This window comes from Aquarana catesbeiana, linkage group LG09 (assembly GCF_042186555.1).
Source record: "Aquarana catesbeiana isolate 2022-GZ linkage group LG09, ASM4218655v1, whole genome shotgun sequence".
Classification (NCBI taxonomy): Eukaryota; Metazoa; Chordata; class Amphibia; order Anura; family Ranidae; genus Aquarana; species Aquarana catesbeiana.
In genome coordinates this window covers 111,516,429-111,538,732 of record NC_133332.1, presented here as the reverse complement: position 1 = coordinate 111,538,732, position 22,304 = coordinate 111,516,429, and the positions used below count along the sequence as shown (strand labels likewise).

The following is a 22,304-nucleotide window of genomic DNA, read 5'->3' as shown; positions in this document are numbered from 1 at the left end:
CACAAAGGCCTCATGCACGCTGCTTAAAGGGGATGTAAACCCGAAATTTTTTTTTTTTTTTTTTTTGATATCATAATGTAGAGTATAAGATTTCCTATCATTTGAGCCCAGTCTTGCCACACAGAGTTAATCCATCTCTGAGCAATCCTCTTTTATTATTCAGTGAGAGAAATCTTGACAAACTGAGAAAAACTTTGTCAAATACTCCCCCTTGCTGTGAGTGACAGCCTAAGACACAGGCATTATTTTTTAATTCCCTCCCCCACTCCTTTCTTCAGCAGCTCTGCAAGGATTGGCTGTTCCACACCTCAGCATGATTTGGCATGCTGAAGTCATGTGGTTACTTTCCTGTCTTTTCACTGGATGTTAGAGATCATAGCAGAAGTTCAGTGTAAGAAATACACAGGAGAAAATGAATATTGACAAGGAGTGTATCGGTGGGCGGGGTGTCTACTGACATCACGACTCCACCCACGAGCTCCAGACAACAGACCCCGCCCACAGAATATGCAGTTTTTCGGCTCTCATAACAGACAGAGGGGAGACGTTTGACAGGTAAAGATACATGCAGGAGGCATGTATATCCTTATAGATAACCCCTATGGCAGTAGTTTAGAAAGGATGACATTGGGTTTACATCCACTTTAAAGAAAAACTCCATCTTTCCACACACTTTACATAGTTTGATTGGGCCAAGCTAACTATGTCCCTCACTAACATGTGAGGCCGCTGAATGCACTGTATAAACTGTATGTAGCTGCTGCACTGTGTTTCAGGTGTGAGCCGAGATTTTCTGTCTCATGCCCGGAACACGGACTCTACCGCAGCGCCGCTCAGTCATTCAAATCAAACAATGTATTCTATAGTTGAATACAAACCTTCCTCTTACTGAGTCAGAGAGGCGGGCTGATGTCTCAATCTATGACCCAGCCAATCAGAGGAAGCTTTGTATTCATAGATAGGTATGAGACAGGAAGTCTCTGCTTTGCACCCGGAACACAGTGCCGGTATGCTGTATGTGGTCGCAGCTACATACAGTTTATACTGCACATCTAGTGGCCTCAAAGGTTAGTGCGGGCCAAATGAACTGTAAAGTGTGTAAAAAGATGGAGTTTTTATTTTAAACACCGCTTTTACAGGCACTTGGTGTTTGTTTTGTTTTTTTTCCCAGCCTGTAAAAGCACTCCCGGGTTAGCCTATGTGTCCATTCACATATAGGTGTTTACAGCTGCATTAGGAGAGAGTTTTTTTTACAGGGTGAAAAAAAAGCCATCAAAAGCATGTTCAGGAGAATGCGTTTAGGAGCATTTGAGCATTATGCATTTCAATGACCAGAATAAATATCAGTGGAATCCATTTACACTCAAAAGCTTGATGCATTTAAATGCGTGTTTAAGGCATGCTGTACCAAACGACTTCTGTTCAACCACCCTTTTGGTTAAAAGCCACTTGGTCAATGCCGCAGGCTATAGGTGGCAGCACTGATATGTGTATTCTAACATCGGGGGGAGTCTCCCTGCTGTGAAAATACAATAGCTCAGCAGAGGAATTCCCTCATGCACCTCAAATGTGTGGCTGGGGAAAACAGGTCAGTTTTTTTTGTTCCCCATTTAACCACTTCCTGCCCGCTGTATAGTAAAATGGCGGGCGGGATGCACTCTCATTCTGGAACAACGTCATATGAAGGCACCCTAAAACCGCCGTTCTTGCGACCCCCAATCTCGGTAAAGAGACGATGACGCGGCTCTTTACCCATGTGATCGGCTATGTCCAATTACAGCCGGTCACACGTAAACAAGGAAGTGCCGTTTATTGGCTTTCCTTGGCTCACACTGACATTGTGTGTGCTGAGGAAAGCCAATCGATGGCATTTTCTCGCAGGGGAGACATGTATAGGTAATTGAGGCACTGATCATCAGTGCCCGGATTACAGTACAGCCCCATCGGTGCGGCATACTTGGTTCCTCCTCATCAGTGTCCTTCAGTGCAGCCTCTCAGTGGTGCCTCATCAGCGCACATCAGTGAAGGAAAAAAATTACTTATTTACAAAATTACATATATTGCATAAATTATAACTTCTATTTTGGTTTTTATTTGCAGGTGGTATTACCCATGACACTTTCCAGAAGGAACTGATGTGTTTCGACCCAGATACGGACAAATGGACTCAGAAAGCTCCAATGACCACGGTCCGAGGCTTACACTGCATGTGCACTGTAGGAGACAGACTTTATGTCATTGGTGGCAATCATTTCAGAGGGACTAGTGACTACGATGATGTCCTTAGCTGTGAGTACTATTCTCCATCTTTGGACCAGTGGACTCCAATTGCTGCAATGTTACGGGGACAAAGTGACGTTGGTGTAGCAGTTTTTGAGAACAAAATTTACGTTGTCGGAGGATATTCTTGGAACAATAGGTGTATGGTTGAAATTGTCCAGAAGTACGACCCTGAAAAAGATGAATGGCACAAAGTATTTGATCTACCGGAATCCCTTGGGGGTATCCGGGCTTGTACTCTAACAGTTTTTCCACCAGAAGACAACAGTGGTTCACCATCTCGGGAATCTCCACTCTCAGCACCTTGAAAACCAATATTGTAATACCTTTGCACTGCAGCAAAATGGATTTTTTTTTAGTTCCATTTCCTTGCGAACAAAAGACCTCGGCCAACAGGAATTGGCAGATCCTCTTCTTCTGTAATGAATTTTGTACTTTTCATTTGGCTTAGGTTATTTATCAGAAACTGTTTATTTAATATTGCTAGGTGTTCAGCAGAATAAAATTCACTTGACTCAACTCAGTTAGGTACGATGGGGTTCCTTGGTTTGTGAAATTGAGAGGTTGGTTAGAGCAGACCTCTGGTTTCCTGTTTAAAAATGGAATGGATATGTAAAAATACAAGTACAGGTGAAATATGACCCTTGACACATATTTATTTAAGCACTTTCTCAAGTGTCCTTTAAAAGAGCCAGTAGCAACACTGAAACGTATCCATGAACCACAGTCAACTGTTCTCTGTCCAACATTTGCAAATGGATTATATTTTGGCAGCTGGCTTTGCTTTCGTTTTAGAATTTTCATGTTGATGGTTGAGCTCATTGTAGTTTCTTTTTATTAGTTATATACTTGTAATATAATAATGTAATTTATTAAAGCTTACGAGTCGGTTTCCATTTTTCAGGTTTTTTTTTTTTTTTTTTTTTTACCTTTTCACCTGTTAAATCTGCAAATATCCCAATCCTAGCATGGCTATGCTCACTCACTCCATTGTATGTATGAAAGGAGCCATGGTTGTCACCCAGGACAGAATTACATGGGCAGTGTGGAAATTGGTAGTTTTTAAAGAAGATGGCTAATTAAAATTGCATTTCTGGCAAGATCAACGGCTGTTTTCTGCAGTTGCTTAAAATGTTTTTCGTCTATAAAAAGCAAACTCATGCAGCCACCACATCTAAGGAATGGTAACTGCAAATACTGTTCTTCGATTTTAAAAGTGACTTCCAAATTTCAAGTGATGCTCCAATAATTGGTGAAATCAGATGCTGCAATAGTACCACAAAATAAAATGCATCTGTATAGAAACCTGCTGTGTTTTCTTTTCTTACAGTAGAACTTTACTTGGTTATAAGCAGTGCAAAGAGCTGGATAGTAGCTCTACATTAGTAAGGGATTATAGGAAGTCAAGACCTCTGTTATTACAAGGAGTCCAATGCAAATGGAGGATTTCCAGTTTTATTGCCATCCCTCTCAGTGTAGAAGCTGCTATACTAATTTCACATCTTCACTGTATGCAAAGCCAGCTGTAAGGCATGCAAGCACATCCAGTCTGACCGGGTAATGTAAAGAACTTATTTGGCACATTGAACAATTGACTGTAAGATTAAAAATAAAAGTAAAAATGTTGCTCAAAACATTGTGATCTAGGTTTGTGAAAAAATTTGATGGCATTTGCATTTTTGTGGGAGATTATTCATAGCATTGTATTGAAGTGTACAAAATTGCTCTTTAGTATCTACTAAAATGTTTGTGAGGTCAGGTGTCTTGATAAAGGCGGTATTTTTTATTTTATTTATTTATTTTATTTTTTTAACAGCAAATCCAGCCATGCAGTTTAAATACACATTTTAACAAGCATAAGCACTTATTTACTAGCCTAAAGATTTGTAAAATACACATTCAATATGGCACATCCATTGCTCCTGTGCTGTAGAACTGTGTTGATATGGCCTTATTTTGGCTTTCATATGTGGTGTGGTAAGATAAAGACAGATACAGAATATAATTACTTTTAAATGTACTAAACCATATTTTTTGAGACTTCTGGCATTTTACCCGAATTTGTCTTCTAATGTGCAATGATCAAAGTCTTATACTGTAGATCCCAATAAATAGCACCACTCCCTTGATCCAGTACTGTCCCCCCGGCAGCACCGCTGCTCTGTTTTCCTGGTTTTACAGGAGGTTCTGAGAGCAGTGGGAGCCATAGGCTGCTGCTGCTGTCAATCAAATTCTGTGAGGAAGGAGCAGAGGGTATGGCGGAGCCACACTGCTTGTCCATGGACACACACAGCTGAGCTTGAGAGCGCATCTGCACAGGTGCCCTCACTGCATACAGCTTGCTGTGTTGGCACCCTCCAGAAAGGAGGAGCTGAGAGCAATGGTGAGACTCCAGAAAAGGAGGTGTAAGAGACCACTCTGTGTAATACCATGTATTGTACTGTATGACCGTTTTAAAAATAAGCCAATTTGAAGACTAAAATTTCAATGAATGTGGATGTCTCAGGCTAGCCAAACATATTAGGATTTCTTTCATTCAGCCCTCACACGGTTGATACCTGGCCTTCCTGTTTGACTAGATGTTTTACAAATGTTGAGTCTGTCGGATAAGCGTTCATAGTTTAATTCTTTGATGCTACTGGCACTTTTAGATTTCCTATTCCCCTCTGTACTACAGGTGTGTCTGATTTCTTTCCCCATGAAATAAAACTGTTTCTGAAACATCTGAATTATTGCAGAGCCTAAATATCTCATGTACGTCAGGATTTAAAATGTACATTTTCTGTTAATGCAGTTATCGAGGAGAAGAAAAAATTGCAAATCTCTACTCCCAAGTTGTTTGTCTCTGTGCACTGAATTTAATATGGGCTTAACATGTTAAAGGAAGGACTGGCTATGTACATACTCTGTCACATTACCTATTCAGGGCAAAAGTAACCTTGTCTACACATAGCCAGCCTCTCCCTTCCCCCAGGTATGTTTACTTGCTCAGCCCCTCCCTTGGCGCCTTAGTGAGGAGTTGCTGGGAAATGGAGGAACACAAGACTTACCCTTTGTGACAGTGCTCAGGCCTTAGTGGCCAATCACCAGGCTCAAATGCTGTCGGGTCTTGGGAGTGCCAAGACCTCATCCTCCTGTCTGAGCTCCAACCTCAGTAGCCTAGACAGGCAAGGATGCTACAGCAGAGAAGCAGCAAGGGATGTGGCTGGTAAGCATAAGTTTGTGGGGTTGGGTTATGTGCAGACACTGTCAGTTTGCCCTGAATGCCCCTGAGTATCAATGTCTTTCATATGCTTTTCAGCCTAAAGCCAATCTGCAAAATATACAACTTTATAAATAGTATGCATTATTTATTTGATTTTGCATCTACAGGTTTTTGAGGCTTACGCTGTATTCCGCAAATAATGTTCAAAGTCTCTTATTGCAATGTGGGAACTGTAAAATCAATGTATTATCTATTTGAACATTCCATAATTAACTACGCGCATGTGTAGACTGTCTACCATTGCATCAAACAAAGCTTGAGCGTTTGCAGTAGGGCTCAATGAATGCTTCAGAAGCCTGTTTAGACTAAAGCAAACAAATTAAGTAATGAATACTGTTTACAATGTTTATCATTTCACTGCCATTGGAATGCATGTTAAAGGGCCAGTCTGGCCAAAAGCAATATTTCAGCTAGATGTGGATTTGGGTAGGCTGAATCCCCCAATGGCCTCTCTAGGAATCACCATTTTTGTGGTCTCCATCCCCTTGAGTTCTTGGCTCTGTCTGATTACCTCATCTCACTTATTGTACTGTATTCCTTCTAGTGTAATAAATCAAATTAAAGATCCAATAGTAATGGAAACAGCAAAGGGCAGAGTTAAGAACTCTGGTAGTAAGATTTTACTATATATCAGAGATAAAATACCCTAATGGTGTATTCAGTCCACTCACATTACTGAAAGACAGTCTATTAATTTTGAGTCTACTGACCTTTTTAATTGGAACCTGTTGTAATTATAGAAAGTCACATGGTGTAGCCTGCCTGCCTTTACTGTAGAGAAAAACTTTTTGAGCAAATGTAGCAATCTTTGAGGGTTGGACTTCTATTAAAGGCTGAACCTCCAGGGATGAGACCAAATCTATCTTTGCAGTGGGATGCCCCTGCACTACAAGGGCTACTTGCACATTTAGCAGAACAGGGATATGGTGTAATACTTGGCTTATTACTTACTCCATTAGGCTTCCTCAAACCATCCAACCAGTCCCCTGCAGTCATCTCTGAGCAATTTCAGGCCATGGTCACATGCTTGCCTGCTCACATAAAATACAGGAACAATTGCACTGCACATGATGGTGCCAAGGTGCTGCCCAAAGCTTAAGAATAGTGCTAGAGCTTGCCGAAGCCATGGATAAGGTAAGTAGTACAGCGAACCTATGCACTCATAGAATAAATGAGCATTTAACCCCTGCAGTGTGAAGGGGCCCCGCAGCAAGGTTGTTTCCCATTCCCGGAGTTCAGCTTTAAGCCAAGGCTGTAAAGCTGTATACCTTCACAAACTACTGTGGGTATAGAAAAGAATCACCCACCTTTTAGAATAATCACATTTTGTTGCTTTGCAGCCTGAAATGAAAACGGACACAATTTTTGTTTTATCCAACTGTATTTACTCAGTGCAACGTATAACATCTAAGTGAAAGATATAACACCACATGTCAGAAGAAAAATAAAATTCAAAAACCGAATCACTGAGTTTGAAAAGATCACCCCCTTATGTCTGTATTATGTTGAACCACCCTTTGCTTTAATTATAGCCTTTAGGGATATGTCTCTAGTAACTTTGCACATCTAGACTTGGCAATATTTGCCCACTCTTCTTTGCAGAACTGCTCAAGTTCAATTAAATTTGATGGCGACTGTTTGTGGACTTCAGTCTTCAAGTCATTCCACAGATTTTCATTGGGGTTTAAGTCTAGGCTCTGACTAGGCCATGAAAGAACATTCAGCCTTTTCAACTTCAACCACTGTGTGGTAATTTTTTGCTGTGTGCTTTGGGTCATTGTCCTGTTGGAAGCTTCTTCCCATTGACAACTTTCTGGTTGACGGCAACAGGTTTTCCTCCAGAATTTGACTGTATTTTGCACCATCCTCCTACTGCACATACGACCTGGCGCCATATACTCTGCACTCCTCTCCTGCACATTCTACCTACCGCTGTACAACCCACACTTCTCTCCTCCACAAACTACCCACCACCATATACTCCTCTCCTGCACATAACCGCCATCAAATACTATGTATGCCTCTTCTGTACATACTAACTGCCACCCTACCCTCCACACTCCGCTCCTGCATATACAGTCCACCATTGCACCCTAATCACTCCTCTTCTATACATACTACCTGCTGGCATACACTCCGTACTTCTTTTCGACACATACCATCATACTCTGTAGTGATGTGATGTCCCGTTCACAAAGTACATACTACAACGGCTTGATAGTTGCCAATATTTCCAGTGTTCCAGGGACACCTTTTTTGCTGTTCATTTATGTTCTATGTAACTCACAGTATGTACACTATATTGTACATTACACTCCTTCACTATATATTCTATATTGTGCATTGCACACGCCTGCACTATGTACACCAAATTGTATATGACATACTTCTCACCAAAGTATTCATTATCTTAACAGTTGCTAAGGAGTCACTGACTGTTTTAATGTTCTACTTTAACCACTTCAGCCCCGGAAAGATTTACCCCCTTCCTGACCGGACGATTTTTGGCAATACGGCACTGCACCTCTTTAACTGGCAATTGCGCGGCCATGCGATGTTGTACCCAAATAAAATTTATGTCCTTTTTTTTTTTTTCCCCCCTCACAAATCGAGCTTTCTTTTGGTGGTATTTGATCACCTCTGCGGTTTTTATATTTTGCGCCTATTTTGGTCTATAAACCAAAGACCGACAAGTTTGAGAAAAATAATTTTTTTTTTTTTTTGCTATAATAAATAACATTTTTTTATTTTAAAACAAATTTCTTTATCAGCGTATTTTGGTTGGTTTGCGCAAAAGTTATAGCATCTACAAAATAGGGGATATATTTGGGTTTTTTTTTGTTTGTATCGGGATTGCGGCGGACAGATTGGACACTTTTGACACTTTTTTTGGGACCATTGACATCTATACAGCGATCAGTTCTATAAATTATTTACTGTGTAAATGTCACTGGCAGGGAAGGGGTTAACCGTGTTCCCTAGGTGTGTTTCTAACTGAGGGGATAGGACTGACTAGAGAAGGAGGCAGATCTTTGTTCCTACTTAGTAGGAACAGACGATCTGTCTCTCCTCTCCTGTTAGAATGGGGATTTGTGTGTTTACACACACAAATCCCCTTTCTCGCTCCCGTGCCCGCGATCACGGGTGGCCGTACAGGTACCATGGTTCACCCAGCGGTGCCATTCTGCTGACGTATATCGGCGTGAGTCGGTTGGCAAGTGGTTAAGGTCAACTCAGACAGCGTTGGCTCTTAACATAATGATTGTGCCGATGTTTGTTTGTCTTTGAGACTCTGGCTTGCAGGACAGAAATTTCAGCATATTTTATGAGTACAAGAAGGCTTTTGTTTTGTTTAGACATGCCCTTTTAAGCGCCTCCCACTATTACCCCATTTTGGACCCACCCACAGTTTTCCATAGCAAGCTATTCACTACATTACTACTCCAGCTACCCAGAGGCACTTTGTCTTTCATTCAGTTTGGAGAAAGATCCTGATCCAGGGAGGGTCTGTGTTATACCAAATACCTTCCACTTCCTAATAGGCTTCACTGTGCTTCTAGGCATTGATAAAGCCTTTGATTTTTTTTTTTTTCTTTTGTATCATCTGATTTTTGCCTGTTCACAACTTTATCCTGGCAATCTTTTGACGGTGCCTTGCCACCCATAGTTTGTTTGCTTCAGTTGCACTACCAGGGACGAACATTCTCCAGGAAAGCTATTGGTTACACCTGGTTGAGTTTATAAGCCATTTTTATTGGGGGGAATCCTTTTTCCAACTCGGTGATTTCTGTTTCTAATTTTTTTTTTTTTTTTTCCTGACATGCTGGTGTTCTGTCTTTCACTGGAATGTTATAAGTTGCAATGAGTAAATACGGCTGGATAAAACAGAAACTGCGTGTCTTCATTTCAAGCTGGAAAACAACAGAATGTGATATTTTAAAAGGGGTGATTCTCTTCTGTTCTCACTGTATATGCAACCTATGCTTTGGCATATGTTCCAAAAAGAGTACTTTTGAACAGAGAGGTGCATTGTCTGTGCCTGCGATTACTATACGGTTTCAGGTTCCTTTTTAAAGTATATAATAATTTGTTGCCCAAGCAATAGGTTTGCTGCATTCTTCTTACCTCTTTCACTATTATATTGGAAAAACATGCATATGACTTGTTCAATGTACATGCTCTGAGGTTACTTAGCACAAAATGCAGCTAAAACAGGAGAGCTAATTTTTCCATATTGAACTGACTCTCTTGTTTTATCATTTTTGTTCAATAAAAGAAAAAAAAAGAAAACTTAATTGCAATTATTGAGCGTGAGATACTTCATTAATACAGTGTTATTATATTCTTGAGCCTCGCCGTTGCCTAGATACATCCTCCTCTGTTTGTGGGTTAGCTAGCTCGATTTGCTAGGAAACCAGAGCACAATTGGGTACAGTGACCTACATTTCAGACTTCCTCTTTCTTTCTGCCTTTTGCTGTATTAAGCTTGCAGAAGACTGCAGTAAAAAAAAAAAAAATCACAGTTCCAGCTGCAACATTAGCTTGTTTTTCTTTTTTTTTTTTTTCTCAATCGTAAAAACAGTGTTTTTTTTTTTTTTTTGACAGATTTGTTTTTCTCTTTCCTAAAATTGGATATATGGAAGAGGTGCTTTTGTATGCTGTGTTCATGTGCGTGCCATTTTCTCACTTTTAGAGAAACTTTAGAATATTTATTGTGTATTGAAAACAACTTACTAAAGTAGTTGCCATGACATCAACCAATGATTCGCTACAAATGGGTATATAACAGTTTTGGTGCAGTGAACATTCATGCAGACCCTAGAGGTAACACAGTGTAACTTAGTGTGTGGGTGCTGCATAGCAACTGCTCTAGAATATTTTCTGTGCGTTGTTTAAAAAAAAAAAAACACACAACAAACACACAGGCAGAAATGTGATCAAATGTATCGTGTAAATTCATGCACCATCTGCTACGCTATTGGTTCTGATAGCAGCTCATGCACCAGATTAAAAATAAAATACAGACAGTTCGTATCTTACGAAAGTGGAGTTAATTAAGACCAACTCCCTTTTGCCACAGACAGATTTTGCCAAAGTGTCTTGAGTAGAGATGGGGCCGAACACCCCCCCCCCACGGGTCACTTTGCGCCAGAACATTACTTTCAAACTCCGCAAAAGTTTGGGCCTGAACAACGAACCCCATTAAAGTCTATGGGGCCTGAACTGGAAAATCAAAAGTGCCCATTTTGAAGGCTTATATGCAAGTTATTGGGCATACAAAGGGTATGGGGGTCCTAATACCGCCCTTCGGGATATGTATCAATGCAAAATATGTTTTTAAAAAAATGTTTTAAATGAGCAATGATTTACTGATACTTAACGTGAAATAATTAAAAATATGCCTTTAAATATAGTGCATGGGGGGGTCCCCTTAGTCTGCCTGTAAAGGGTCACATCTGTACCGTGTATAGAACCTGCTGCAGCAAAAAATAAGTTTATAAAGGAAAAATGCCTTTTTCCCCCTCAAGCTTTCTTGGGCTTGGGGAGTCAGCCTGTATGATGAGGCCACAATTTAGTGCGGCCTCGGAACAATTTTGGATAAATTCTGGATAGAAGTAACAGGTGTGGAAAAATTGGGCTTTGGGTGTTGGTGGTGCCTTCACACTGTAACCCTATAGATGTACTCTTGATGAAAGAAAAAATTGGCCTTGCTGTAAAAAATTTAAATTATATGCACCTGTCAAACAGGTGCGGAAAAATTGGCCCTTGGGTGTTAATCACTTAAGGACCACCCACCTACATATACTCTGGCAGGGCCACCCTTTAGCGCAAAATCACATACCCGTACATGATTTTTTTTTTGGTCTCGCACATGCGCCGCCGTTGACCTGCTCCCACTGTAATTGGACACAGCAGGAGCCAATCAGCAGGTCTGGTGGACCTGCTGATTGTCCCAGAGACAGACAGAATGGCGGTCTGCCTATGTAAACAAGGCAGATTGCTGTTCTATGACAGGAGAAGACAAATCTTGTGTTTCTGCTAAGCAGGAACATTGATCGCTCTTCTTACAGTACAAGCACCACACACACACCACTGTCTGATTACCCTGTTCACCCCCTTCCCTGCCAGTGTCATTAGTACAATGACAGTGCATATTTTTTAGCACTGATCACCAGTCCCCAAAAAAGTGTCACTTAGTATCCCATTTGTCAGCTGAAATGTTGAAGTCCTGCTATGAGTCGCTGATCACCGTCATTACTAGTAAAAAAAAAAAAAAAAATCAAACGTTCCATAAAAATATCGCATAGTTTGTAGACACTAACTTTTGCGCAAACCAATCAATATGCGCTTATTGGGATTTTTTTTTTTTTTTACCACTAATATGTAGCAGAATACATATTGGCCTAAATTGACAAAAAATTAGATGTTTACTTTTTTTTTCAAAATTGTCTGCTTTTTTTTGTTTTATAGCCCAAAATATAAAAACCGCAGAGGTGATCAAATGCCATCAAAAGAAAGCTCTATTTGTGGGAAAAGGACATATATTTTATTTGGGTGCAGCATCACACGACCGTGCAATTGTCAGATAAAGTAACGCAGTGCTATATCGCAAAAAATGGCCTAATCATGAAGGGAGTAAAACCTTCTGGGGCTGAAGTTGTTAATTGTGCCCATGAAACCTATACCAAAAAATGTCTTCCAGATAAAATCAACACCCACAAAGCCAGGCAGAGTCTGTGGACAGACGTGTTCTTTTATCAGGTCACAGAACCGCTGACAGTACTGAATGCCCATTCAGAAAGCACGCTGGATGCAGGGTAGCCCAGCAGTTCAATTGCATACTAGACAAGTCCTGGCCAGTGGTATATTCTAATGGCCCAGTAACCCAGTGGATCGTCGACTGGAAATTTCTCCATGGGGGTTTTTTACAAAAGGCAAATCCACTTTGCACTGCAAGTGGACCTGGAAGCGCAGTCGCTCTAAATCTAAGGGGTAGGTCTGAAATGAGTGGAAGCTCTGATGATTTTTATCATCCAATCATGTGCAAGCTAAAATGCTGTTTTTTTATTTTCCTCGCATGTCCCCCTCGGATCTACAGCGACTTTACTTCCAAGTGCACTTGCAGTGCAAAGTGGATTTTTCTTTAGTAAATAACCCCCCATGTCTTTTTTTTCACCCCTAGATAATCTTACACAATATGATGCAGAAGCTGCCGATGGTATGTGGAAGCTAACATCCCTGGGTGCAGAGGACTAAAAAAAAAACATTGAAATGCATCACTTCGCCACTGCTCTTCCTTTGACCAACAGAAGCCTCAAAACTAGCTAGCAACTAGCTAGCTTTTCCATGACACTGTAACCTACCAGAGTCTGGAAAGGCGTTTCATAAACTCCTCTTTAAAGTGAATGTAAACCCAAATATAAAAAAAAAATTACTTTTTGCCATAAATAATGCATTTTAATGTAAAATGCATACAACTGAGTGTACCCCATAAAAATGCTCCCTAAGCTTGTTTCAGCCCTCTTAAAACTGCTGGTCTGTGGGAGTGGCTTAGGACCGGAGAATAGTAGGTGGTAATACACACCCTCCAGCCCCCGCTCAAGAACTGGTACAGCACAGCTATCTGATTTCTTTAAGCCTGTAGGCATGTCTCCTGAGTATATCCAGGGCAATACACAAGGGCCAGTGACTATGTCAGCTTTGCTTACAGCACAGGGTCTGTGCTAATCAGGAGAAAACTGGTTGGAAGGGGTTAATAGTAAATCATCCAAGGAATCCTGCAGCCTAAAGTGATATTGTAGACCAGCAATCATTCTCCTTTAGGCTCGGTTCACACCTAAACCGGCTGCGGATCGCAAAGCTATGCTGTCCATCCCTGTTCTCCGTTTCAGGGACGAATCAGGGCAGAATTTTGGCCTGAATTGGGCTCTGAAACAGAGGCAAAGACACAGTGTTTCTGTGCAGTGCGCTCTGCAGCCGCCCGGAGACGTAAACTGGCTCCATAGAGAGCTGGTCATATTCTCCTGCTATGCGAACTGGATGCATAGAAATTTGCATAGGTGTGAACCCAGCCTGTTTTATTGCCAGAATGAAGGGTTCCACTAGAGAGAAACTGAACCCAAGTTGTTCTGGATCCTCCTCTGATAAGGAGGAACTATCATTTTCCACAGGCTGAGCAGACTGCAAGGACATCCCACGGGGCATGGTCATGCTGCTGGCTGAGGTCCCTGTCTGATCTTCCAATAGGACTCCTTGGACGAGTGGCTGGGCTGATGTAAACTCAGATAACAAATCTTGTATTACCTTTTTTAGTAATGCTGAGACTTGGGCAGTATCCTGCTCCCTGTCCCCTGCAAATTCCTCTAAGCAGTCTTTGCATACCAGTTTATTGGATAGGGGGACTGCGCCACAAGCTCAGCATGATTTCTTGCTCGGATGCCTGTATTGCTCTGGAGAAGAGGAGGCATGACATGCTCTTTTGGATTTTTTTCTTTGACCGGGAGCGACGTCTGGAGCTATGCTGCTTTGCAGAACGCCTGTCCTCTCTCGTTCTTGAACTCCGAGAGCATGATCGTGCGGGGCTGAAACAGATCAAAGCAAACCGCATTAGAGGGCACTCTTTTAAGGTCATCTGAAAACTTACCAACTGATGGTTCCCCTACCTTAAGTATTGAGGGCCTTGCATAAGTGGTGACTGACTCATGGTAGTAGAAAATAAGGGACGGCCAGCGGAAAAAGAGAGAAATAGCTGAAAGATAAACAGAGGGATGGAGATTGTTTTCATACTTTTTTATTAGAAGATTACTGGCAGTTGAAATAAACCAAAGGAAAAAAGAATGCACTTTTTTCTTTTTTTTTTTTTTTTTTTTTTTTTTTTTTTAGTACAGAAAACTTTCCTACCAGTAGATGGTGATACAGAAGGATGCTGAGACTGGATCTAGGAACAAACTTCACAGTCTGAAGACACAGTCAGGAGGCTGTCTATTGCCCATCCCACAGCAGCCCACTGACACTTTTAAGTGATCCTGGGATAAGCAGAACCCGCCCCAGGCTCCATCTGTTGTTTGTGGGCAAAACTAATCTAATTTGCCCAGAACCAAAATGGTGCCCGGAGCTTCCGTTGGCCAGTGTTCATGTGCGAACCGGGTGCAGCCCTATGACATCATCGGGAGTGCCCTAGGCCAGTAAGTTCAGCGCTGGGCGGCCGCCCCACGCCTATAGGGAGACCCTGACACCTACTGCACGGTGCAGTCCCCTCCTCGCTCACCAGGAACCTACTAAAGCCAGATAAGAAAGGAAAAGAGCAGGAACTGAATAAAACAGGTAAAGACATAGCCTAACGGACAAGGAAGCCCCTAGAAAAGGAAATGACAGGCTGCCCCCCCCAAAGCTCCTGGAACCAAGTCATGCTGCATGGCAGATTTCGTTCCTAAAGAGGAAACACTGCAGGGACCCATCAAGACCACACAGATGAGGGTCTCTCAGGCTTATTAGCGCAATGTTAGCAGCCCAAGCACTGAGACTACGCACTAGGAGAAGCTTGAACCCAGCCGGTATCCTGCTCAGCGGCAGGGTGGGGGACATAAAATTCCCTACGTCATCACTGGTGCATTGAGGTATGAGGAAAAAAAAGAAGAATGTGGTGGCGGATAACCATGCCTTCATTTATGCTATTCACTGGTCCTGGGGGAGTGGTCAAGAGGCGAAGCTCTATCACTAGTATGCTGCCATTGTTGGCGCCAGGAAAAACTGTTTTTTTCCTCTGAAAAAGTTTTCAATACTTTATTCTATGGAGGAAGGGTCTTATGGGGAGTTCCAGCAATTAACGCTGCTATATCTGCTGTAAACAAAAACCTGACTTGTCCAGTAGACAATGCTCATATGCTAAAGGGTCCAACAGATAAGATGATGGAGTTCCTTTTTTAAAAAAACAAAAAACAAAACTATATTTCACTCGTGGGTTCAGTCATTCAAACCTGCGCTGGCGTTCAGAGTATCTCAGTCCTTAAAGGACCAGTTAATAGAGGTGCTCAAAGTTTTTCCTGATCAGGCCCAGGGTTTAGCCGGCATATCAGAAGCGTTCTGTTTTACAGTTGACGCTATGAAAGATTCTATTCTCCAGGCCTCACGGCTCATGCTAAGGCTGGTACATGTGCATAGAATCCTATGGTTGAAAGATGAATACAAAGTTTTCCCCAGAGAGGGTGGGACTTTAAAGGCATAGGTTGTCAGACAAAATTAATTAAAAAAGAAATTTTATTTAAACAATGTATCAAAAGGATATTTCAAAAAGTTCATCACATAAAATTAGTACAGGATATATTTAAAATTATTAATATCTATCCATATAGCTTTCGAGTGTATGGTATCTCTGAAAATCTCAGAGAGACGAGATACACTCAAAATTTGTAGGCATGAACATGTAAACAAAAGCATTCGATGTATCCTACGCGTTATGGAGTGTTCCACACTCCTTCTTCAGGGATGATCCGATATGCAATAGTATTATTCATGTAACCATCTAAAATATAAAGAAATACATATTTTTAACGACAACATAGCTGAATCAATGCTAATATCCATCGAAGGCAACAGATGGTACAAAAAATGCATCTATAAAGCTACTGTACTCACGCGTCCAAAAAGCAACCAGAGCCTGGATAATATGGCCAAACGGTCCAAAAAGTATGGATAGGTAGGTAAAGGTGAGGTTAAAAACAGAAAACAGCTGAGAGCAAACCGGGACCGCAAACAGCAGGAAGCTGAGAATAAAAAGACAAAAAAAGCTCACAAGAGAGATTTGGTCAAGAGATCAAAAAAAGGGTCAATCCAAATTGATTTTGCCGCATTCAAAGAAAAAAAACGTATGTATATACGTCTATATATAGCGTAAACTCAAGTAAAAAATAATATATAATATATCAAAACATATATGGAGATGTACCTCAAAAAATGCTGTGTGTGTACACACACATAGCCCGCATAGGATGGAAAGACACTTAGTCAGGAGATTATGGTGTTCGTCGCTGGTCTCATAGAATATAAAGTATATATGTGAGGTTTGAGAACTGAAGAGATCAGAGCGGAGCTTCACAAGCATCCCATAAATACAGTCATCCAGCGACATATAATCTATAAATCATAAAGGAAATAATCTGAATGGGACCCAAATTCAATGTAGCCAAGCAACACTTAAGCATCTCCAATATTGGAGCCGAAAGTGCATAGTAGAAAATAGCATTTACCTGAATCAGTGCTCTCCAATGACATGCCGCCCTGTAGGAACCACAGCACTGAATGCGCCATTACTGAAACTGGCTTTAATTACAAGGGCTCAAACGAGCCGACCTCACCTTCCTAGCAGGTGTGGGTGATCTTGCCTGATAGCAAACACCCATCTGTGCATACTTGCTGATGCCATGGTCCCCCGAGTGCGTGGCGCACGGCGTCACCCCCTGCCCACATCCAAGATGGCGATGCAGGAGGAGTGACGTGCGTCACGCTCCCACCGACACGCATACGCAGTCGCCCAGGGAGCCACTAGACATAGGGAGGAGACTAAGAGATGTAATGAATGGTCTCCTGAGACTGCAGTAACACTTACATACAAAAGATGCAGTCGTACTAGAAGTCGTATGGCTGTGGAAGTGGGATATGATAGGGGGAAAAAAAGCATCTGCCCAAATAGTAGGGGCAGATGATGCCCACTGAAGAGGGGAGGTCGCAGGGGAAAAGCCAAACGGAGGGGGAAAATTGGATCAGCGTATCAAAACACTTAATCCCAAAACCGCCCAGAACGGCCTGGGCGTGCCGGGATTGCAAACAGATAAATCGCATAATCCACCAAATGACCCACCAACAGGGGAAAACAAAAAATACAAAAATAAAAAGGTACAGAAATGAAAAAAAAGAGGATTGTGGTGTAAATAAGAAAAAGCCCTGATTGCATAAAGGACGCATAGACACAGCAGGCAACACAGATGCAAATGGTGGACAAAAGAAGGCAAAGCAATATAAAACAGAACAAAATACTGTAAAATGCACGTGCCCCCATACCAAAAGTCCCCATGAAATGAATTAGATGAACAAAGTGGATAATCTGTCCCTTCAAAGACAAAGATGGAATTCACTCTTTCTCCATGCCCCCAGATGCAAAGCCCTCCAAGAAGGGCCTGTAGTTGGCTGCTTCGTTTAGGCCTGGAAAGGTTGTAGCCTGGAGTGTGAAGATCCACTTAAGTTCTTTTTGTAAAATTATTTTGTTCCAGTCTCCTCCTCTTGCGCTGGGATGAACTCTATCAAGGACCAAAAACTTGATCCTCGGATAGACGCCACAGTGCAAAGATAGAACATGCCTTCCGAGGGGGAGATCTGGAACACATTTACTCATGCTCCAGATGTGTTTGGACATCCTAGAGCGTAGTTCAAGCTTGGTTTTACCTACGTAATAAGAGCCACAATCGCAGAGTAGCAAATAAACCACCCCTTTCATTTTGCAATTCGCAAAATGTGCCGCTTTGAAGGGCCTCCTATTTGGCAATACACATGTGGGTCCCACCTGTATGTATTGACAGAAGGTGCAGCCCCCACATGTGTATGTGCCTTTGATTGTACAGGGATTTTCGCCCTTGAACTCGCTTTGAACAATGCAGTCTCTAATTGATGTGGCCCGTCTAAAGGTGATAAGTGGTTTAGTGGGTACAAACCTGCCCAAATGGGCATCCATGGAAAGAAGATGCCAACACCTCTGTATTATATTACGAATTTTATAAAAATAAAAATATAAAAGCCAATTATTCCGCGCTAAGGAAATAAAGGAACTGCAGCCCCCCCAGCAAAGAGCATCACCTCAGTGAAATTCAAAAAAAGAAAATCCTATTATGGGGGAATCGACGCTGTTCGAGAGTGTTCAAAATAAGAAAAGAATAATACAAATCAATAAAAATAAATATTCTAGGTAATATGAACCAAACACACTGATGTGCTATAAAGTGCAAAGTGCTAGAAAAATATGTGATCTTAAATATATATAGATTAGATACAATTCATAAAAATAAATATCGGTGATATTAGTAACATCAAATAACATCCTGTAAAAAAGCTGAAAAATAGAACAAAGTCTCCGAGTGAATCCGCAGTAAACCACAGTGGAAAAATGGCAAAGAAAATATAATAAAATGTGGTGGGAAAAATTCTATGTGTAGATATGATAAAAAATCTTTTATAACTGTATCCTGGAAAAAATGAGTATAGTCTGTAAAATTTTTTTCTTGTACATCAATCCAAAAAATAAAAATCCAAAAATATTATTAATATAGTGATTCATCAGGTGCTCCCCACCTTCAACTGCAACTCCACTCGTGCCCGCACTCACCAGAGCGCCTAACCCCTACAGGGGTAGTAGGCGTGTAGGCTAGTAGGCAGCAGCGATGTTCCTTTGTGGTGGATGGCCCTTCACACGGGTGCCTTGATCTTCCCCTTTTCTCTACCACGGAAATCCTCTTAATAATCCCCAGTGATAGACATCCATAGAATGTGGAAAAAAAGGAGCCTCATAGTGTAAGTCCGAAAACAAAATTTATTGTAGATGATTAAAAGTAGTTTAAAAAACAGGAGCTCCAATGCTCCACTGGACTTCCGCATCAGCAGCAGCGTGGTAGCGGCGTGCGTTCCACAGCCTGCCTACCGAAAACCGGAAGTACAGAGAAAACAGAAGAGACATATTGCGTACCACGTAGCCCCGCCTTATGCGTTTCGTCACACGGACATCATCTGAGGCGCAGCCATATTGGTACACCATACGTATATATATATATATATATATATATATATATATATATATATATATATATATATATAGTACATAGAGGCGCCACAATACCCAATGGAAAGCTTTGTATACAGTCACACAAGTGGGGCAGATATAAGAATAACTGATGACGGAGGGGAGAGGTTTGCACCAAGCACCATCTAGAGGGATAATAGAATAATGTCATAGGTGGCGCCTCCATGTGTACAAATTAATCAACAAACCGAGAAAAAAATATAAAAATGAAAATGACATGGAATAAAAACAGCAAGAGGTGGCAATGTAAGGAATAAAAACAGCAAGAGGTGGCAATGTATGGTGTGGTGAATCACCTAAAATAGATTGAAGTAGATAAAATAGATGCATCACCGCATATGTTAAAAAAATAAAAATAAATAAAAAAACACAATACTTCCATGAATTAAAAATCACCAATTTGATTGGTGTATCCCATAACATGTGTGTGTGTGTTATTAAGCAGGTGTGCATATCAACTTATATGTATATCCAACAAATATAAAAAATTTTTTTTTTGTTTAAAATATATACCAGAAGGTGTTTAGTATAAATAATCCCTAAAAATCCCAAAAAAAGAGGGGAGATAGATAGGAGATGTATGAGGACTGGGGAGAGGATCCATATTAAAAATTGGATAAAAAGCAGTTCAAATCAATCTCCACATTTAGCCCTCTAGGTACCAAGCAGTCTAAACGGTATATTCATCTGGTTTCATTTTGAGATATCAAATTTTTCTTATTACCCCCCCTCCAGTGGTCCTTAATGGTGTCAATGCCATAAATAACCAAACCAGATGGATCCCTTTTGTGAAATTCATCAAAGTGTCTTGAAAGATTGTGCTTAGGAAACCCCTTTCTAATATTATTAATATGTTCCCTAATGCATACACAAAGGGGTCTAGTGGTCCTACCCACATATTGCAATCGGCACGGACATTCAATGACATAAGTCACATGGGTATGGGTGCCAAGTACGCCCCAAGTGTGGCAAATTTATTTATGGATATGCTGGAAGAACGTTACATATATGGTATCAGGCGACCTGAAATAAAGTTCTACCGTCGGTATATCGATGATGTGATCATGCTGTGGGAAGGAAACTCTGAGTCATTTCAGGAGTTTCTGGATGAATTAAACCACAATGTGTGTGGAATTTCCTTTACTGGTAAATGTGATTACAATCTGATTACTTAGATCTACAGATTCATAAAGAGGGTGAGGAACTGTCTACAAAGACCTTTTTTAAGGTAACAGATCGGAACGGGTACATACCTGCTTGCAGCTGCCACCACCCTAAGTGGAAAGAGAACATCCCCAAGGGACAGCTGCTGAGAATACGGAGGAATTGTCGGAACATTGAAGACTACCAGAACCAAGCCGACACCTTGATAAATAAGTTTGTAGACAAAGGGTACCATATCGCCCCTTAGTAAAATTAAAAAAGGAGATACACGATCTTGATCGGGATTCTTTTTTGACAAATAACAGGAATACGAGTAAAAACTCTCCGTTGGATGTAGCTTTCATTACAGGCTTCACCAATCAACCGATCCATTGAACACATAGTGAGGAAGTATTTGCAAATTCTAAAATCTGATAGGACCTTAGGGAAAATCCTCACAAGAAAGCCTTGTTTTATTTATAGGAAAGCACCTATCCTTAGGAACCATTTGGTTCATAATGTAATCGACCCCCCCCTAAAACTATCAAGTTGTTTTCTAATATGAAAGGCTTCTACAGATGCCAGAAATGTTTGGCTTGTCGGGTTAGTAAGAAACAACCAAAGAAGAGAACCTTCTTCAAATCGAGGAATGGGAATGAGTATGAGATTAGAGAACTGGTCACCTGCAACACCACCCATGTGACTTATGTCATCGAATGTCCGTGCCGATTGCAATATGTGGGTAGGACCACTAGACCCCTTTGTGTACGCATTAGGGAACATATTAATAATATTAGAAAGGGGTTCCCTAAGCACAATCTTTCAAGACACTTGGATGAATTTCACAAAAGGGATCCATCTGATTTGGTTTTTTATGGCATTGACACCATTAAGGACCACTGGAGGGGGGTAATAAGAAAAATTTGATATCTCAAAATGAAACCAGATGGATATACCGTTTAGACTGCTTGGTGCCTAGAGGGCTAAATGTGGAGATTGATTTGAACTGCTTTTTATCCAATTTTTAATATGGATCCTCTCCCCAGTCCTCATACGTCTCCTATCTATCTCCCCTCTTTTTTGGGGATTTTTAGGGATTATTTATACTAAACACCTTCTGGTATATATTTTAAACAAAAAAAACTTTTTTTTAATATTTGTTGGATATACATATAAGTTGATATGCACACCTGCTTAATAACACACACACACATAGTCCTGTAGAAAAACGTCATCGATGTATCTTAACCACATCATGATATGGTCAGTATACATCGTCAAATCTTCATCCACCATTAAGGCCCGCTCCCACTCACCCAGGTACAGATTGGCGTACGACAGGGGCACAACAAATCCCCATCGCAACACCTTGCACCTGAAGGTAGTGGGAGCAATCAAAAGAGAAAACATTGTGGTTGAGGATGAAGTCCAAAGATTGAACAATTAAATCATTATAAGGCCAGTCATCCTCTACTTGTTGGGATAGGATGTGATGAATCTCAGCTTGTTGTGCCCCGTCGTATGCCGTTTTTCTAATTTGGGATGGCCCAGTTGAGATGTCTGCCTTTCTGGCCAGGCTTAATAAGAATCAATTTAATTTAAACTTCACCATGACATATCACTCTGACGAGGTGACTTTTCTGGATGTCCTCCGTGGAGAGGGTGGTGCCATCCAGACTCGCCTGTTCAGGAAGCCAACAGCAGGGAATTCTATACTCCATGCGTCCAGTTTTCATCCACGTCCTCTCATCACTTCTATACCTTTTAGTCAGT

General features: G+C 41.2%; 1 protein-coding gene across 4 annotated transcripts in view; it reads left to right on the top strand.

Annotated features, from left to right (window-relative positions):
• The window catches only part of KLHL13 (kelch like family member 13), a 151,967-nt gene extending 146,966 nt beyond the window's left edge, over positions 1 to 5,001 (top strand). For all 4 annotated transcript variants that reach the window (XM_073599149.1, XM_073599148.1, XM_073599147.1 and 1 more), the window contains one exon: positions 2,101 to 5,001. In XM_073599149.1, coding sequence (XP_073455250.1) covers positions 2,101 to 2,588 — 488 coding nt within the window. In that variant the 3' untranslated portion in view covers positions 2,589 to 5,001. The remainder of the gene's footprint in view (positions 1 to 2,100) is intronic.
• Positions 5,002 to 22,304: the final 17,303 nt, after the last annotated feature.